This window comes from Pelodiscus sinensis, chromosome 20 (assembly GCF_052426305.1).
Source record: "Pelodiscus sinensis isolate ZL-2025 chromosome 20, ASM5242630v1, whole genome shotgun sequence".
In the NCBI taxonomy this organism is placed as follows: Eukaryota; Metazoa; Chordata; order Testudines; family Trionychidae; genus Pelodiscus; species Pelodiscus sinensis.
The window spans coordinates 1069456-1089466 of NC_143071.1; the positions used below are offsets into that span (position 1 = coordinate 1069456).

The 20011-nt window shown below is 48.4% G+C and overlaps 2 protein-coding genes across 3 annotated transcripts; one reads left to right on the forward strand and one right to left on the reverse strand.

Moving 5' to 3' along the window:
* Positions 1-733: 733 nt before the first annotated feature.
* ANAPC11 (anaphase promoting complex subunit 11) lies at positions 734-4396 on the reverse strand. 2 transcript variants are annotated; one of them, XM_075904201.2, is made up of 3 exons: positions 4267-4396; positions 2020-2164; positions 734-1934 (listed from the first exon to the last, which is right to left on the reverse strand). In XM_075904201.2, the coding sequence occupies exons 2-3, from the start codon at positions 2126-2128 to the stop codon at positions 1789-1791; spliced, it is 255 nt and encodes an 84-aa protein (XP_075760316.1). In that variant the 5' UTR covers positions 2129-2164; positions 4267-4396; the 3' UTR covers positions 734-1788. The 2 variants fall into 2 exon arrangements, with proteins under 2 accessions (XP_075760316.1, XP_006118703.1); XM_006118641.5 differs by lacking the exon at positions 4267-4396 and adding an exon at positions 3590-3728.
* A 46-nt stretch (positions 4397-4442) lies between these two features.
* On the forward strand, positions 4443-19586 carry ALYREF (Aly/REF export factor). Its single transcript, XM_075904199.2, has 6 exons — positions 4443-4696; positions 4896-5027; positions 12047-12194; positions 12295-12358; positions 12554-12734; positions 19293-19586. The coding sequence occupies exons 1-6, from the start codon at positions 4466-4468 to the stop codon at positions 19305-19307; spliced, it is 771 nt and encodes a 256-aa protein (XP_075760314.1). The 5' UTR covers positions 4443-4465; the 3' UTR covers positions 19308-19586.
* The last annotated feature ends 425 nt before the right edge of the window (positions 19587-20011 follow it).

Sequence of the window (20011 nt, forward strand, 5' to 3'; positions counted from 1 at the left end):
TCTTTCGGAAAATAAAGCCTTTTCCGAAAGATCCCTTATTCCTCTTAAAATAAGGAATAAGGGATCTTTCGGAAAAGGCTTTATTTTCCGAAAGATCCGCGTCTAGACTGGTGCTTTTTTCCGGCAAAGCCCCGAGCCGGAAAAAAGCGGCAGCCATGTTTACGCAAATGAAGCGGGGGGGGGGGGGATTTAAATCCCCACTTCATTTGCAATTGCGATGTGTCTAATTTGCATCCCTTTTACGGAAAAGGGATGCAGTCTAGACACAGCCAAGGCGTTTTAAGTCTCGGCTTGACAAAGCCCTGGCTGGGTTGATTTAGTGGGGATTGGTCCTGCCTAGAGCAGGGGTCTGGACTTGATGACCTTCTGAGGTCTCTTCCAGCTCTATGGTTCTATGTGTCTATCATGTGCCATGTTGCACACCAGGAGGCCCCCCCTACGCGTTCCGCAGAGGGGTGGCCCACACGGTAGAGGACTGACACACCAGGGAGGGATTGTGCCAAGGATGAAGCATCAAGCACAGCTGGTCTGTAGGATGCAAGCAACGTGCCAAGCTAGCGCAGGGCCCCGCCACCCAGAATGGCTAAGGCAAAACCAGAGGCCGCATTCTACCACCTGGTGGCACATCTAGGGAACGTCTTTGACGACGGCATGGGAACAGTCCTACTCTGTTGTCCATGGCCTGCTTGTGGGTATCCTCGCTTGGCTCAAAAGCAAAAAGCACGAAGAGAAATTAATCACAGCCATGAGTTTATTGACACCAGTCCAGGGATTGCCACACTACAGCCGGTAAGTGACACACTATTGGCAAGGGGCCTCGTCCCAAAGCCACGAGGGTTCAAAGAACTGGCATGATTCTGGCGCTGCACAGCACAACGGACCAGCGGCTAGGTCTCTGGTGGGAGCAGGCCCTGTATCCCACGGGTCTCACAACAACCTTGTTTCTGTACTGCTGCATGTGAAGGTATCAGCTCAGGGCCCAGCCTGCCTGCGGTGCACGGGGAATGGCTGCAAAGGCATAAGCAGCTGAGATCATGGATAGAGAGCTGCACACGGCCCTAAGAAGCCCATTTCAACTTGCAGGACCATCTCTCCCCACTTGACAGGCAATGCCAATACCGACTCTGCAGCATGCAATAGTGGTGATGTCTCAGGATGTGAGGGGGGCAGGGCAAGCCAGGACTGAGAGGCCTTTTCAGAGAACACGGATGGGAAGGTACCCCTGATGCAAGAGCTGGGAGAGGTATTATTTAAACAGGGAGGTCCCCTTTAGTTTAGGAAGCAGCTTCTCAAAGGGTCAGACACTGACCCTACTGACATGGCGTGGAGTTGCAAAGGACAAGCCGTGTCTTAACAATCAGGTCCAGGGTGTTTTAAATAAGGCACCCAAACCACAGATCCATGTCTGCATGGCAAAAGGGGCTTTTTACTGACACACACACACATGCTGCGTAGACTCAAGTGTATGAACTCATGTGGGATGCTCAGTCTCAGATCAGGATGAAACAATTAATGCTGAAAGCTGTGACAGCGTGTTGAACCGGCATCTCTGCGGGAAAGGTTAATATGCACCACTCAGATGCTCCCTCTGCCCCAGGCTTCCCTCTTGCCTATGGTGAGTCATAACAGTCTGTGGGCAAGGTTCCTCTGGAAGGGCTAGGGAAATGCAAGAAGCTGTATAAATAATTCACTGTTCCAGGGTCTGGAGAGAGGAGACTAAATCCCAAGAAAACACGTTAGCAATAGCGTGTGAAATCCAAGTAGATCTGCTGGCTGGGGGAGGGGCTGTCACTCCTTGAACTTCCACTCCTGCCGGCACATGGGACAGTGCTGCTGGACCTGCTGGGAATTCAGCCACTTGAGAATGCAGTGCATGTGGAAGCAGTGGGAGCACTGGCCCCACACCAGTGGGCAGTCGTCTCCAGGCACCTTACCTGTAAAAGGACAAAACTCATGAGAGAGCGAGAAGGGCGCCCCGGGGTGAAATCCGGCCGGGGGCCAAGGGCCTGGGCTACTCACAGTCTGGGCAGCAGCCATTGAAGGCCATCCGGCAGATGCCACAGTTCTCATCATTGGCCACCCAGAGCCAAGAGGCTACCCCATTCCAGCTCTTTATCTTCACCTTCATCCTGCCGGCTTCTGCCTCCGGGGGTCAAGTCAGCACCTGGCATGAGAAGCAGCTACTCAGACTGAGTTTTATCATTAACCCTTTAGAACATCAGAGCGGCCAGACTGGGTCCATCCAATCCAGCATCCTGTCTTCACTGACAGGAGCCAATGCCAGGTGCTCCAGAGGGAATTGACAGAGCAGGGAATCATCATGTGGTCCCTCCTGTCGCCCATTCCCAGCTTCTGGCAGAGGCCAGGGACACCAGCCCTGCCCATCTTGTCTCTTAGCCACTGATGGACCCTAACCTCCATGAATTTATCTAGCTCTTTTTTGACCCTGTTAAAAGTCTTGGTCTTTACAACATCCTCTGGCAAGGAGTTCCACGAGTTGACTGTGGCTACGTCTATCCTGCGCAAGAAAATATGCAAATGAGGCAAAGCGGTGAATATCGCTATGCCTCATTTGCATACTTAATAAGCCACCATTTTTGCGCAAAAGCCATTCTTCCTGAAAAAAGAGCTGCGCAAAATGGCGGCTCATTAAGTGTGCAAATGAGGTGCAGCGATGTTCACCGCTTTGCCTCATTTGCATATTTTCTTGCACAAGACAGCACAGCATAGACGTAGCTGTTCTTGCGCAAGAATCCACAGAGCATACACACTGCCCGCCCGCTCTTGCGCAAGGAAATTTACAGTACAGCGTGGTAAGAGAGGGCTTCTTGCGCAAGAGCTACGCTCCTTTTTAACAGGTGTAAGCCCTCTGCACAGGAGCTCTTGCGCAAGAGGTCAGCGTGGACACTTGGCAGGGATTTCTTGTGCAAGAAAGCCCTATGTTTAAAATGGCCATCAGAGCTTTCTTGCGCAAGAGAGCGTCCACACTGCCAGGGATGCTCTTGCGCAAAAGCACAGCGCGCACATGGCAGTGTAGACGTGTTCTTGTGCAAGACTTCTTGTACAAGAAACCTTGCGCAAGATATTCTTGCGCAAGAAGCCTCCAGTGTAGACATAGCCTGTGTGTTTTGTGAAGAAAAACTTCCTTTGGCTTGTTGTAAACCTGCTGCCTATTAACTTCATTGAGTGAACCCCTAGTTGTGTTAAGAGGAGTAAATCATAGGTTGGTTCCCCTGCTGAAACAGCTTATATCCCCAGGGGCCATGCAATCTCCTTTGGCTGTCAGCACTGCTTCCTCCCCTGCGGCAGTTCAAAGTGGGATGTAGATGGGACTGTCCCTTCCTCCATAGCTCAGTCATTACTATAGAAACTCTGCCATAGGGAGCCTCTCATCTGAAATCTTCTAGGTTGGGCTTAGTGACCCTGCCTCATCACTGGGCACATCAGGAACCGTAGGTGCCCTTGTGTTTCCGGGCATGGAATGAAAATGGATTGCGACTCCTATTAGCATTCGGCACTTGATTACTGCAGACCAGGGCTGAGGCCGGACGGCTTCCCTGCTCCCCACGGGAAAGGTACTGGCACACACCTAACGCACTGCAGCCCCGAGAGCGCCACACGACCCGGAACGCAACACTGCACAGCTGCTGGGCGCACTGCACAAAGCCCCCCCCCTTCAGGATCTCTATGGGGCTCCACGATCTCTGTCTGCTTCACCACCCTGAGAGAGTTCTGCCCACTCCCCTCTCTTTGCAGCCCGGGAGCCCCCCCCGCCCCTAGGGAACGCTCCCAGATCTCTGCCCCACCCCTAGGATTTCTTCCACCCCTACAGAGCCACCCCACCCTAGGGAGTCCCCCTGAGATTTCTCCCGCCCCTAAGGAGCCCCCTCCCGGAACTCTCCAGCCCCCCCTGCCCTAGGGAGTCCCACTGAGATTTCTCCCGCCCCTAAGGAGCCCCCTCCCGGAACTCTCCAGCCCCCCCTGCCCTAGGGAGTCCCCCTGAGATTTCTCCTGCTCCCCCTGCCCCCCAGGAAGTCCCCCCCGATCTGCCCAGCCTCCACTAGGGAGCCCCCCATCTGTCCAGCCCCCCGATCTGCCCAGCCCCCACTAGGGAGCCCCCCCGATCTGTCCAGCCCCCCCGATCTGCCCAGCCCCCACTAGGGAGCCCCCCCGATCTGTCCAGCCCCCTTCCACTAGGGAGCCCCCCCCGGATCTGTCCGGGCCAGGCCCCCGCCCCCCGGCACGTGCTCCGGCAGCTCCGCTCACACTCTCTGGCTGGGCCGGCGGGAATCTCTAGGGCCGCGTACCGGAAGTCCCGCCCCCGGCACCCCGCTGTCACGGCCTCGGCCCAACGGAGAGGCGTGTTAGGCGGCTGCGCCCTTCTTGGCGCCCGGGCCCGCCCCTTCCGCTTCCGGCGTCGGCGCAGCGCGGCCGGAAGTGCAGGCCCCGGAGCGGAGCCGCCATCATGGCCGACAAGATGGACATGTCGCTGGACGATATCATCAAGCTGAACCGCAGCCAGCGGGGCGCTCGCGCCGGGGGCGGCCGCGGGGGCCGGGGGCGCGGGGGCGCCGGCCGCGGAGGCGGGCCCGGCCGGGGCAGCGCCGGCGCGGGCCGAGCAGGAGGCGGCCCCGTGCGGAACAGGCCGGTCATGACCCGGGGAGGCGGCAGGAATCGGCCCGCGCCCTACAGCCGGGTACGGAGCGGGGCTGGCCCGCGGGCCGGATTGCGGCGCGCGGGGGCCGGGGGCCGGCGGGGCTGGGGGCCGGGCCCGCGGGAGGCCCTTTGTTCTCGCCCAGCCGCAGCGGGCAGGGGGCGAGGAGCCGAGAGCCCCAGCGCAGTGGCGGGGGCCCGGCCGCGGGGCTTGGTCGCTGAGGGGATTTGTTCTGTTTCAGCCAAAGCAGCTCCCCGAGAAGTGGCAGCACGACCTGTTCGATAGCGGCTTCGGGGCTGGGGCTGGCGTGGAAACCGGGGGGAAGCTCCTGGTTTCTAATCTGGACTTCGGTGTGTCGGATGCAGATATCCAGGTAAGAAAGTGCCCCCCCCCCCACGTCGGAAAAGCACCAGAGGTGACGCTTTGCGGTAGTTGGCATGTGCCTCTTTTCATCAATACTGTGTTTTCTGAGCTCTACGAACCCTTCCTCATGGATGGATACTGTGATCTCCAAGGCAGTTCACTTTGTATTATTATTATTATTGCAGCCAGCACTTCTGATTTGACTCTTTTGGTACTATCTGATGTGACTGGAGTGCAAAAAAAAGTTGTTTAGCTTTTCTCTAGTTTGTTGTATAATGAATGGCTGAGCAAAAGTGCATGTGTGGAAAGCTGTGATGTTTGGATCTGAAAATGTAATGTAACTTGTCCAAAATCTGAAACATGCAGATCCCAATAAATGCATTAATAGAATGCTTTACAGGGTTGCTTTGTTTAATTCTCTCTACTGTTAAGATCTTGCTTTTTGTCACACACATACACTGTCTCTTTTTCACATCCACTTTTCTTCCTCCAACCTGTCTTTTTTTCCAGTTCAGAACTCTTATGTTAGGCAAAACTTGTATTGGGTTGTGAGATCTCTAGTCAACTGAGGTGGGGACATGCTTTTAGGGAACTAGCGCAAAAAGCATATGGGTTACGTACTCTTCTACTATAGCATCTGTAACTATCATCATATTGTAAAGGAGCTAAGATCTCTCAGCTGAAATGTAGTAGCCCTTGTGTTTGCTCTACTTATCTTCTTTGAGACATGTCGAAAGTCTCTTAGGCTAGTAACCACTGACCATTGACAAATATATCCTAAAGTATTTTGAGTTAGCTTAATACAACTAAAGTGCAGGCTCACAGGCTTGAAGAATAGCCTCCCGCTAGTCACCTGGGTGCTGAGTCTCAAACGTAGGCCACTAACTTTCAATTGACTTTCATGGAAATTAGGAACAGAAATACCTATGATAATCTGGGTCCTAGTTGTCAAAGTGCTATCAGATGTGCCAATCCAGGTCTTAGGAGACTTAAGAGGTCTTTTCCAACACATTGTGCAAGTTAGAGGCCTTCAGGTTGGCAGGTCCTGATGAAATACATCCTTGAATACTGAAGGAGCTGTCTGAAGAGATCTGAGCCATGAACGATTACCTTTGAGAACTCAGGGAGGATGGGAGAGATCTTGGAGGACTGGCAAAGGGCACATATAGCACCTAACTCTTAAAAGGAGAATAAGGACAATCCAGGGAATAAACAATTTGCTTAATTTGGGAACCCAGAAAGATAATGAAGCAAGTATTCCATCAGTTTGTGAGCACCTAGATGATCATAAAGTGGTAAGTAATAAGCAACATGCATTTGTCAAACAAATTTCAAATCAACCTAATAATTAATAAGCCTTGTGGATAGGGCTGAATAGTGGGGTGATATATCTCGATTGTAATAAGACTTTTGATACTTTCTCACATGACCTGTTATAAGCAAACTAGAACTGTAGCCTCGATGAACCGACCTAAAAGGTGGTTGCGTAATTGGTTGGAAAACCACACTTCGAGAATAGTTAGGAATGGATCACGGCCAAGCTGGAAATTGATTGAAATGGAGTCCCTCAGGGATCAGTTTTGGGTCTGGTTCTATTCAGTATTGTCGTAAATTAATTGGATAGTGGCATAGAGCAGGGGTTTTCAGACACTGGGTCGCGGCTTGTAAGGGCAAATGACTAACTGGCCGTGAGATGCTTTGTTCACGTGCACCTTCGCAGCTCCCATTGGCTGATCTGTGGCCAATGGGAGCTGTAATTGACGGTAAACAGGATTAGAACACAAAATGGTCTCAACAAACCAGAGAAATGGTCTGAAATAAATAGGAGGAACTTTAACAAGGACCAATCTAAAGTATCACACTTAGGAGTGAATAATCAGTTGCACAAATAAAAAATGGGAAATGACTACCTAGGATGGACTACAATAGGGGAAAAAAATCTTGGGGTTATAGTGGATCACAAACTAAATACGAGCCAATGGTGTAATACTATTGCAAAAAAAGCAAACATCACTTGGGGATGATGTAGTAGGAGTGTTGCAAGCAAGACATGAGAGGTAATTTTTCCACATAGCACTGAGCCTCAGTTGCAGTATTGTTTCCAGTTCTGGGCACCACCCTTGGAAAAAAAATTGGAATTTTTGTTTTGTATAATGGAAGACAGGGGAGTGGAGGATAATAACAGTGTTCAAATGTGTAAAAAGTTTGTTGTAAAAAGGAGTGTGGTGTGTTCTGCTCCTCCCCTGAGGATAGGACAAGTAATGGACTTAAATTGCGGCAGGAGAGATTTAGGTTAGGCATTAGAAATCATTTTGTAACTGTAAGGGAAGTTAAGCACAGGAGCAGCTTACCCAAGGTAGGTTGTGGAATCTCCATCATTGAAAGTTTTTAAGAACAGGTTAGACAAACACCTGTCAGAGATTGTCAGATAATGGTCCTGCTTCAGCGCAGGGTTCTGAACTAAGTGACCTCTAGAGGTCTGTTTCAGGCTTACGCTTTGTTTTTCTGTTAAGCTAACTTGATTGAATTAACATAATTGAACACCACATCTTTTGTACTCAAGGCAGGACTGTGGAACTTTTTTATGAAACACCAAAATTAAATGAGTAACTTTATTTCAAATCAGTCCATCTGCACAGAATGCTTATTGTGGGATTGTTTAAATGGGAAATACTGTGATTGTGCACAGAGAAACATAGGAACCTCTGGTTTTAGGGAATATGCTTCCCAAGTCACAGGCTGAGCATTCAGGCTACATTCATTTGAAAACATCCGAGCTGCCCAAAGGAACTTGGTCTGGGTTGAGGTAGTGCTTTTTCTATTAAATGTAGCGTCAGCTTCAAACTGAAGCCTGTGCATTTGCTGCTGCATACATGTTTTGTATGGTAACAGCTGTGAAGAAAATATACTTATAAAATGAGGTTTAAGTGATTTGTCACCAGATCCTGGAATCATTGTGGATAATTCTCTGAAAACATCCACTCAGTGTGCGGCAGAGGTCCAAAAAAGTGAACAGAGTGTTAGAGATCATTAAGAGGGATAGACAAGAAGACAGAAAATATAATATTGCAACTATATAAATCCATGATATGCCGACATTTTGAATATTGAGTGCACTTATGGTCATCCCATCTCAAAAAAGTTATATTGGAATTGGAAAATTTTCAGAAAAAGGAAAGGAATATAATTAGCAGTCTGGAACAGCTGCCCTATGAGGAAAGATTAATAAGATTGAGACTTTTCAGCTTGGAAATGAAACAACTAAGGGCTGATATGCAGAAACCTTCAGATCTGTGGATTTATGCGGGTATTCGCATTTGTGGATATGGAGGTGGAGATCTGCAGCTCTTTTTTGCAAATGGAGATACAAACATTATATCTAGAACCCTGCATATTTACAGAAATCCACTTTATATCTACGGGTATCCACATCCCTGGCTGCAAATGCCGACTAGTGATGTAAAGGGTTAACCTGTTACATGCCCCTTGCTGGCATAAATACCAGAGTAACCAGTTAACTGGCAGGGGACTGCTCTGGCCCAGCAGCTCAGCTGGAGCAGCCCCCTCACCCATGTACCACCATAATGGGGGGCTGTTCCAGCCTGTCTGGGCCCATTGCATTGGGGGGAGAGATGCTCGAGCCCAGCCTGGCTGGAGCAGTCCCCCATCATAGAATCACATTATGCTTAACCGGTCATTAGCTTTTAACCAGGATTTTACATCCCTAATGTGGATATGAATTTTGCATCCCTGCTGGATTGTTGTGATAGAAGTCTATAAAATCATGACTGGCATGGAGAAAGCAAATAAGGAAGTGTTATTTACACCTCACAGCACAAGATCTGGAGGTCACTCAAGGAAATAAATAGGCAAGAGAAGTAAGTATTTTTTCACACAACACATAGTCACCCTGTGGAACTCTTTGCCAGAGAATGTCATGAAAGCCAAGGTTATAACGGGGTTCAAAAAAGAACTAGATAAACTCATGGAGGTTAGGTCATAGAATCATCGAGCTGGAAGAGACCTCAGGAGGCATCAAGTCCAGTCCCCTGCCCAAGGCAGGACCAATCCCCACTAAATCAACCCAGCCAGGGCTCTGTCAATCTGAGACTTAAAAATCTCTATGGATGGAGATTCCACCCTTGCCCTAGGTAACACATTCCAGCGCTTCACCACCCGCCTAGTGAAACAGTTTTTCCTAATAGCCAACCTGGGCCTCTCCCACCACAACTTGAGACCATTGCTCCTTGTTCTGCCTTCTGTCACCATTGGGAACAGCCTCTCTTCAGCCTCTTTGGAACCTCCCTTCAGGAAGTTGAAGGCTGCTATCAAATCCCCCCTCACTCTTCTCTTCTGCAGATTAAACAGACCCAAATCCCTCAGCCTCTCCTGGTAGGTCAAGTGCTCCAGCCCCCTAATCATTTTGGTTGCCCTCCGCTGGACCCTCTCCAATGCGTCCACATCCTTTCTATAGCGGGGGACCCAGAACTGGACACACTACTCCAGATGTGGCCTCCTCAGAGCCGAATGAAGGGGAATAATCACTTCTCTAGATCTGCTGTCAATGCTCCTCCTAATGCGCCCTAATATGCCATTAGCCACCAATGTCTGTTAGCCAGGATGGGTAGGAATGGTGTCCCTAGTCTGTTTTCCAGAAGCTAGGATGGGGAACGGGATGGATCACTTCATGATCACCTGTTCTGTTCATTCCCTCTGGGACACCTTGAATGTCGAAGATAGGACATTGGGCTAGATGGTCCTTTATTCTGACCTAGTATGGCTGTTCTCATGAATGTGTGTGTGTGTATATAGTGACTTGGGCTGTAACAAAGCTTCCTGTTCCTTGAATAAACTGTGGTGTTCTTCAGTTGGCTTCTACTTCTCAAATCTGCAGCAAGGTGAGACCTGTTCCATGGAAGTGATTGATGCGAGTGTTTTGGAAGTAGGGGGCTTGCACTCCTTTATTGCAGACATGACACGTGAAATGAAGGCAACCTAGAAACAAGCCTGAAGACTGCTTGCTGTAAGGGATGAATAACTTTTATGTAAGTGTTCCTCTTCCAAGGACATGAAGGAGGTGTCCCCTTGCTGCTGCTGAAGAAATTGGGGGAGAGTAGAGAAGTGACTTGCTCAGAGTGATTCAGTGGCAAATTTGGATTATAACCGAAGTCTTTGTCCTTCTGGATCCTGCCTGGGCCAGCAGAACAGTAGGGAACTTGACTTCTGGAGCATATTTTTATTAAGCTCCAGAATGACAGGATCCGATTTCAAACTGAGGCCGTTTTAGCAAAAATCTCAAAGACCCTAGTGGTGATATGAGCACCCTAGGAATCCTTAAATGTAGAGTAGCAATGACAGTCACTTCTCTCTCACGAGGGAGATGGACTGGTCTCGTGTGTTCTGAGATATGGCCTCATTGGCGTGGCCTCAGTCTGGAGACATGGAGCCCTTCGTTCGCCTGAAGGAGGATTCAACTAAACGTTACCGGAGCGACTGCGTTGCTTTGTGGCTGAAGAGTGTTGCAGTAAAACACTAGAAGGGCCATGCTGGGTCAGACTAATAGTCCATTAACGCCCCATCCCATCTTCTGACAGTGGCCCGTGGCAGGTGCTTCAGAGGGAATGAGCAGAGCAAGCAATTTTTGAGTGATTCATCTCCTGTCATTGGCGCCCAGCTTCTGGCAGTCAGAGGCTAGGGACACCCAGGTCCTGGGCTTTCATCCCTGAGCTCTGTGGCTAATTGTCATGGAGCAGAATGACTTATTCTATCAATGAACCTACCTACTGCTTTTTTTGGAGCTTGTTATAATTTTGGCATTTGCGACATCCCCAGCCCCAAGTTCCACAGGTTGACTGCTCTTTGCCTGAAGAAGTACTTCCTTTTGTTTGTTTTAAACCTGCTGCTTATGGATTTCAGTGGGTAATCTCTGGTTCTTATGAGAAGGAGTAAATAGCACTCTCTTCTTTACTTTCTCCACTCCAGTCATCTGTGTTCTCTCCTCAGTCTTCTCTTTTCCAAGCTGAAAAGTCCCAGTCTTTCCTCTTTTTTTGTTGCCTTTCTGTCTCTGTTCCAATATCAGTTTTGAGGTGGCCCGTGACCAGGTCTGCAGGCAATTCTCAAAGTATGGGTGTACCATGGCTTTATATAGAGGCCTTAGGATATATTCTGTGTTATCTTTCCCATTCCTAAATGGTCCTATCATTCTCATAGCTTTTGTGACTGCCTCAGCACATTGAGCAAGTGTTTTCAGAGAACTATCCACAGTGACTCCAAGCCCTTTCTTGAGTGGGAACAGCTAATTTGGGCCTCCTCGTTCGGAATGTGCAGCGGGGATTGTTTTCTCATGTGCCTTGCTTTGCATTTAGCAACCGTGTTTCATCTGCATTTCGTTGCCCAGTCACCCACTTCAGTGATACCCTTTTGTAACTCTTCCCAATCAGCTTTGGACTTAATTATCCTGAGTAATTTTGTAATTTTGTATTGTCTGCAAATTTTGCCACCTCATTGTTTACCCCCTTTTCCAGATAATTTCTGAGGATACTGCATAGCACTGGTCCCAGTGCAGACCCCTGGGGGGACACTACTTATCTCTTTCCATTCTGAAACTGATAATTTGTTCCCATCCAATGACTGATCCAGGAGAGGGCCTTCCCTTTTACCCCATGACAGTTTATTTTGCTTAAGAGCCTTTGTTGAGGGACCCTGTCAAAGGCTTTCTGGAAGTCTTAAATACACTGTAACCAGTGGCTCACCCGTGTCCACATCTATGTTGATTCTCTCAAGGAATTTACCTCCAGTACAGGGCCAGTAAGTTTGTTTTTGGAACTGCTTTGTGTGTGTGATTTTGTTCCCTTCTTTCATAAATGTTTTTCCTGGGCTGCTAACATTTACAATTTTAACAGCTGTAACCCTCTGAAACCTGGTGCTTGTATTAGAGAAGCTGTAGCCTTTGTCCTTTGCTGCCTGGTGCTGCTGTAAGATGGATGTCCTGGAGGCACGTGGCTAACAGCTCCTCTCTCTCTTGCCCAGGAGCTGTTTGCGGAGTTTGGGACCCTGAAGAAGGCAGCGGTGCATTATGATCGGTCTGGACGCAGTTTAGGGACAGCAGATGTGCACTTCGAAAGAAAGGCAGATGCTCTGAAAGCTATGAAGCAGTACAATGGAGTCCCCCTGGATGGTGAGTCTGGCAGATGTCACAGGACATTTCACTCACTGGGTGGGGGATGCTAGATACCAGTGGTGTGTGTAAAGGTTAATTTTTACTCTCTCTCTCTCAGGGCGCCCTATGAACATTCAGCTGGTTACATCACAGATAGACACACAGAGGAGACCAGCACAGAGGTGAGAAGCTTTTGCTGCTATGGGCCCTATTGCACCTGATTAGCCTAAGGGCTGAGCTGACCTTGTCCCTCTCTTTGTGCAGCAATGAGGCTGTGGGTTTCCAGGTTTCTGTACAGTGATCTCTGTGGCTGCGGGGGTTGATTAGCGTGTACTGTGCCTGTAATATGGCGCTCTCTCTCTCTCTCTGCTTTGCAGTGTAAACAGAGGAGGCATGACCAGAAACCGTGGTGGTTCAGGAGGATTTGGTGGTGGAGGTGGCAACCGGCGAGGTAACCGTGGTGGGAACCGAGGTAGAGGCAGAGGGGCTGGAAGAAGTTCCAAACAGCAGCTCTCTGCAGAAGAACTAGATGCACAGTTGGATGCTTATAATGCCAGGGTAAGTGGAAATGGAAGGGTGAGCTGCCAGTGGCTGCACAGAAACATAACACGGAACCAAAGCTGTACCTGCTTCCTTTTGTTAATTTCATTCCCCACAATGCACTGTTAGCTACTCTTACTCATGACTCAGGATCAGCCACTTCTGGGGGGGACATTCTGCCACATCCAGGGCCAGTTTTTCAAACAGGCTGAGTGTCCACGTGGGCCGGACTCTCACGTGTAATTGCTGCCTGTTGCACATGCTGGGAACACACAGATGAACACAAACTGCACATCTAATTTAACTGACACTATGGATTCAACAAGGAAGAAAGGAAATGTAACGAGCTGAGTTGGAGTTGTTCTTGTGATGGGGAATGGCTGTAATTACAGGTGGTACCTCCAGTGCCTACTGCCCTGTACACCAGTAATAAAGAATCAGTAATCCACGGGAGGCAAACCAAACAGACTAGTCTGAGACTGCTAGAGAAAGTGGGGGCAGGATGGGCTGTTAAGGGAGGAAGTAGGTCCCATATATAAGCCCGGGGATGTCATTAGTAAATCCCAAGGCTGAGAGTGAATAGCTAAAATGTGCCTACCACAAACTAACTAAAAAGTTGATAAAGAACAGGCAGTGAAGTTTGTGGGAAAGAGAATCCCCATTGGCTGGCCATATGAAATTCCTTCTGTACTAAGGCAGTTGCGTGACACATTCATTGTACTACTGGCCGTGTAACAGTCCAGTCCTGGATAACTGGGGTGTTCTTGAAGATTGAAGGGAGCGGATTTGGCTACTTAGCAGAATCAAAATGTTCCAGTGAACGACTGGCCAGTAAGATTTATCACTGGTGAAAGAATGGAAGAAATGTGATTTGGAAAACCACTCCACATCTATATGAAGCAGCAATAAGCAGCATTGTGGACTTACAAGGGCAAATCTTGATAAGCAAACCTGATTGCTTTCTCTGATAGAACTACAAAAATAGCCTTGGAGGAAATGCAGTAGACACGGTCTTGTGGGATTTTCATAAAGAATTGAAAAGTCGCTTAAAATCTCAGTTTGAAAACTTGGCTTGGAAACTGATCCAAACCGGACAAAAAGGATCACAAATAGAGTAGGCAGTTGTGAGAAGGCATTTCTGGTGATTGATCCTGCACAGTGTTGCTGAAACTCTCTGTAATACTGAAATAGAGCAACAATGAGGGAAATTATACGAAGGGATCTGGAGATTAGAACCTTGGCTACAAGAGACTGAAGGGTGGATGGGCAGGAGTCTGGGAACATGGCCAATATGAAGTTTTGCACAGGCAGGCCCAAAAAATCCGCTGCAAGACCAGGTTCTGCTCCAAAGCAGTGCTGCTCAGCCTGGATACTGTTGTAAGCTGTGAATGCATCTCTCTATGTTGTGGGCCACATTCATACAATGTATATACTACTGCTATCGCCTTGAGGGTGTCACATGGGCTGCAATGATGTACAGGTTGGGCCGCATGCCAAGAACCGCTGCTCCAAAGTTATGTCAGTCGGATGGGGCTGAGTAGTGATCCCCAATTGGCCGTTACCTCAGCAGGACTGTACCTTTGCTAATGTAGCTTCAGGGAATCCCCTGAATCGTCAAAGTACCATTTTGCGACTATCAGCTGCAACCCACTAGGAGTGTTTCCAGTATCCAAGGCAGCAGTGCGGGGTGGCAGGGGAGCCAGTTTAAAACCAGCTTCCTACGCAGACAGTCTGCCTATCACTCTGCGCTGCTGCCTGTGCCACGGATACAAAGGCGGCAGCAGCCCCTGTCTGGGGGGGGGGGGGGGAGGAGGGCGGGTCTGAGCTCCCCATGGACAGAGGCTGCTCTGGGGGAAACTCAAGCCCCCCACAGACAGGGACTGCTCCCTTCCCTCCTCCCCCGCTGCCTCTGATAGAAACAGCAATGCGGGGGGGGGGGGGGACACTGGCTTTCAGGCTGGCTCCCCCGAGCACCAGCTCCTGCTCTCCCCCCCCCTTACCCCCTCTGATACAGAAGCAGCAAGGGGAGGGGGGAAATGTGTATAGTCAACAAGATAACCGATAAGACTAGGCTTATTAGTTAATCGTATAGTCGACTATATTCACATCCCTACTCCATGTTCCCCCGCCACCTCCCCCTGCTGTGGGAGTGGTGGGTAAAAGCCTTGGCAGAGCGTGTCGCTGTGCTGCCATTCCCTCAGCTGGAAGGGAGGGGGAGCAATAGCGCACAGAGCTGCTTCCACCTGCCAGGGTCCAGACTAGGGATGCAATATAAAGACACCATAATAGAGGCCCAACTTAAATGTATACCCCAAATTAAAAACATAGCAAGAGACCTAAAAAAGAGTGACCATGGCTAAACCACCATGTAAAAGAAGCAGTGAGGGACAAAAAGGTATCTTTTAAGAAGTGGAAGTCCAATCCTAGTGAGATAAATAGAAAGGAACATAAACACTGTCAAATCAAGTGTAAAAATGAAATAAGAAAAGCAAAAAAAGATTTTGAGGAACAGCTAGCCAAAAACTCAAAAAGAAATAACAAAATGTTTAAGTACATTAGAAGCAGGAAGCCTGCTAAAAAACCTGTGGGTCCCCTAGATGATCGAGCTATAAAAGGAGCAATCAAGGACAATAAAGCCATTGCGGAGAAACTAAATGATTTCTTTGCTTCAGTCTTCACGGCTGAGGACGTTGGGGGGAGATTCCTGAATCTGCACCGTCCTTTGTGGGTGATGAATCTGAGGAACTGTCCCGGATTGAAGTGTCATTAGAGGAGGTTTTGGAACAAATAGAAAAACTTAATGTTAACAAATCTTCGGGACCGGATGGCATTCATCCAAGGGTTCTAAAAGAACTCAAATGGGAAATTGCTGAGCTATTATCTGTGGTTTGTAACCTATCCTTTAAATCGGCTTCTGTACCTAATGACTGGAAAGTAGCCAACGTGACACCAATATTTAAAAAGGGCGATCCTGGCGATCCTGGCAATTACAGACCGGTAAGTCTAACTTCAGTACCGGGCAAATTAGTCGAAACAATAGTAAAGAATAAAATTGTGAAGCATGTAGAAGAACATAATTTGTTGGACAAAAGTCAACATGGTTTCTGTAAAGGGAAATCCTGTTTTACTAATCTGTTAGAGTTCTTTGAAGGGGTTAACAAACATGCAGACAAGGGGGATCCAGTAGATATAGTATACTTGAATTTTCAGAAAGCCTTTGACAAGGTCCCTCACCAAAGGCTCTTGTGTAAATTACATGGCCATGGGATAAGAGGGAAGGTACTTTCTTGGATTGAGAACTGGTTAAAAGACAGGAAACAAAGGGTAGGAATAAATGGTAAATTTTCAGATTGGAGAGGGGTAACTAGTGTATACCCCAAGGGTCAGTCCTGGGACCAATCCTTTACAACTTATTCATAAATGATCTGGAGAAAGGGGTAAGCAGTGAGGTGGTAAAGTTTGCAGATGATACCAAACTGTTTAGGACAGTCAAGACAGAAGCAGACTGTGAGGGACTCCAAGAAGATCTCACCAAACTGAGTGATTGGGCAACAGAATGGCAAATGAAATGTAATGTGGATAAGTGTAAAGTAATGCACATCGGGAAAAATAACCCCAACTATATGTACAGTATGATGGGGGCTAATTTGGCTACGACAAATCAGGAAAGAGATCTTGGAGTTATTGTGGACAGTTCTCTGAAAACTTCCACACAGTGTGCAGCGGCAGTCAAAAAGGCAAATAGGATGCTAGGAATTTAGGAAAGGGATAGAAAATAAGACCCAGAATATTTTACTGCCCCTGTATAAAACTGGTACACCCACATTTTGAATACTGTGTACAGATGTGGTCTCCTCACCTCAAAAAAGATATTTTGGCCTTGGAAAGGGTTCAAAAAAGGGCAACTAAAATGATTAGGGGTTTGGAACGGGTCCCATATGAGGAGAGGCTAAAGAGACTGGGACTTTTCAGTTTAGAAAAGAGGCGACTGAGGGGGGATGTGATAGAGGTCTATAAAATCATGAGTGGTGTGGAGAGGGCCAATAAAGAAAAGTTATTTATTAGTTCCCTAAATAGAAGAACTAGAGGACACCAAATGAAATTAATGGGGAGCAGGTTTAAAACTAATAAAAGAAAGTTCTTCTTCACACAGCGTGTAGTCAACCTGTGGAACTCCTTGCCAGAGGAGGCTGTGAAGGCTAGGACTATAATAGAGTTTAAAGAGACGCTAGATAATTTCATGGAGGTTAGGTCCATAAAAGGCTATTAGCCAGCGGATAAAATGGTGTCCTTGGCCTCTGTCTGTCAGAGGCTGGAGAGGGATGGCAGGAGACAAATTGCTTGATCGTTGTCTTCGGTCCACCCTCTCTGGGGCACCTGGTGCTGGCCACTGTTGGCAGACAGGATACTGGGCTAGATGGACCTTTGGTCTGACCCAGTATGGCCGTTCTTATGTTCTAATAGTCGATTAACCAATAAGCAAAAGCTTATAGGGCCAGTGGTCTCCAACCTTGTTACACCCAAGATCATTTTTAAATCTCAGAACCGGCGAAGATCCACCGCCCCGCCCCTTCCTTGAAGCCCCGCCCCCTCTATTCTTCTCCTGTCCATCACTTGCTATCCCCAGCCCATACTCACACACTCTCATAAACAGTTTATTTTTAAAATTATATAAAAAATTAAAATCACATGTTTATAGTTATGAAATAAATGGTCTGTTTTTTATTCATGCTATTTACATCTAAAATGAAACATTTATTATACATTTTGTGGAGACAGAGTTCTGTGGCGGGGGCAGGGTGAGGGAACAGAGTGCTGGGAGGGCAGAGGACAGGGTGCCAGTGGGGACAGAGTTCAGGGATTGGGAACAGGAATGGGGACAGAATTCTGTAGCTGGGCACAGGTGAGTGGGGACAGAGTTCTGTGGCTGGAGACGGGAGTGGGGTGCCAGTGGAGGCAGAGAGTCCTCTGCATCTGCCTCCTCCCAGGGTTCCGCCCCCAGAGGGAAACCAGTGCGTGCCTGCCCCGGGGCCGACCCCTCCAGCCCCCAGAGCAGGGAAGCCCTGCGTGTGACTGCCCCAGGGCCGACCACCCTCCCCACGCAGGGAAGCCCTGCATGCACGTGCCTGCCCTGGGGCCAACCTGCCTCCCCCGGGCTGACTCACCCCTCCTGTGCAGTGCAGGGAGCCGATGCTCCCTCCCGCAGTACACCCGGCAGAGCAGCTAGCGCACTTCCGGAATCGCTGGCTGTGGCGCTAAGCTGCGGGACCTCTGTCCATCCCTGGGAATCCAACACTACCTCCATTTTCACTTGAGGTAGGTAGTGGGGCTTCTCGGGAGTGGAAGGGAAATGGGGGCGGGGCGAACAGGGAGTGGAAGGGAAATGGGGGCGGGGCGCAATCAACTGGTCGATCGTGATCAGAAGCAGCAGCACCAGATGACAGGCAGCCGATCCGCGAGGGAAGCTGGTTTTTAAACTGGCTCCCCGTGTGGACCAGCTCCTGCCTGGCACCCTGCGTGGCTGCCTCTGATTCAATGACTGCCAGCCCCGCCCTCGGGGACTAGAGAATCGTTGACTAATCGATAACATTTCATGAGGTTACTTGACTATTCAGTATATTTAATACCCCTAGTCCAGACCATGTCTGTTCCCACACTGCTGACACCCGGGGTGTAGCGCGTACAATAGTATGAAACATGAGGTGATTGAGGAGGAGAGCCTCGAGGAGAATAAGAGGAAAAAACACTGATAATGAGATGAGCCAAGCAGTAGAATCAACTCCTTGGGGAAGTGGTAGCATTTAAATGGGGACTGTTCTAATGACAGGACGAAGCACTTGAAAATGTAGAGCAGACATCTATACAGAAGCAGGGAAATAAAAGTCTTGTTGGTATTAGAAATGGACACTGATTTTATATCATTTTAAAATGTGCCAAGTAACTGGTACAAATCTCTAATGCGTTTAAACTAGTGTAGAAACCATTTCATATTTAGCTGAAGCCATTCTGTATAACAAGCCATTTCAGTTTGTGTCTGCACGTATACTAGAGGGAGTGAACTGGCCTTCACCAAGGTGGGGAGAGGCCAGAAGGATGCGCTGTTGGAATGTGTTAATGAACTATTTTGAGCTGAACCTTGAACTCCCTCTAAACCTGTTTCTTTCTCCGCTGATGATAATTCCTCTTTGAAGTTCGCTTTGATTTCTTGTCCTGACGTCAGACTTGTTTGGTTAAGGGTATAAAATACTAGGATTGATTGTATTAGCCAGCCTTACTGGGCCCGGCTCTGCTGGGACCACATTTGGCTCACTTTGCTTTTATTAGCCGCATAAACTGAGTGAAGTCTTTGCTTCAACACTAGTTTGACCATTTCTTATCTAGTGGCTTGCTATGGTCCACTGGCTTAGGAAGACAGTATCAAATTGACCTGATTAAACCAGTGCACTTTTCTAGGGTAAAGGCCTAACTCTGTCTGAAAACTGAATTTGAACAGTAACATTTGGGGTGAGACCCATGGAAAGCTTTTTCCTGTTCTGTCTTGCAGCATTGTGAACAACCTCTTCTCTCTCCTTCTAGATGGACACCAGTTAAAGCAGTGAGCACATCCCCAGCATGGAAAGGACTCCAGACATCTCATTCCATGCTCTCTGGCGGGGTGTATGACTGTGGCCACAAATATCAAGGACGGAATTTGTTTTACTTTTATGTTTTGGAATAGGTTTTAAACTCATGTAAAGGGTTTTTTTTTTTTTAAATTCTGAAACAGACCTGTTTTGTACTGAGTTATTTTTGGGATAAATTTTACTGGTTGCCTGTTGGGCCGAGGTGGTTTTTTCACCTTTGCCATAATAAAATAGAAATGTGTCTAGAGCTGTAAATGTCTGCTTCCCGTCACAGCTGGAGTCCAGGGATGGTGCCTGGCTCGGGGCTGCAGAAATATGACTCTCATGGTTGGGGATCAAGGGAATTGGTTTGCAGGCCCATTTTGAAATGCTGGTGTCAAGTCACTGTCCTCTGGGGAAGGAGAGTGCTGTTCTGCCTCAGTTTCCCCATCCCCACACTCTGTGGTGGCCTGTAAACTGAAGCCACCAACTTCTCTGTTCTGAGTAGATCCCATGGGCACTGCTGCCTTACACATCTGCTGGAAATGAAGACTCACTCCAGTGTAACGAGTGAATCGAGGAGGGTGCTCAAAACCCCCTTGCTGGTCTCTGGGAGGAGGTGTGAATTTCTTGTTGAAGCTGTTTTGTATTTAACACTTGATTCCAAAGTTCAGTGCTGAGCCCACGTCTTCA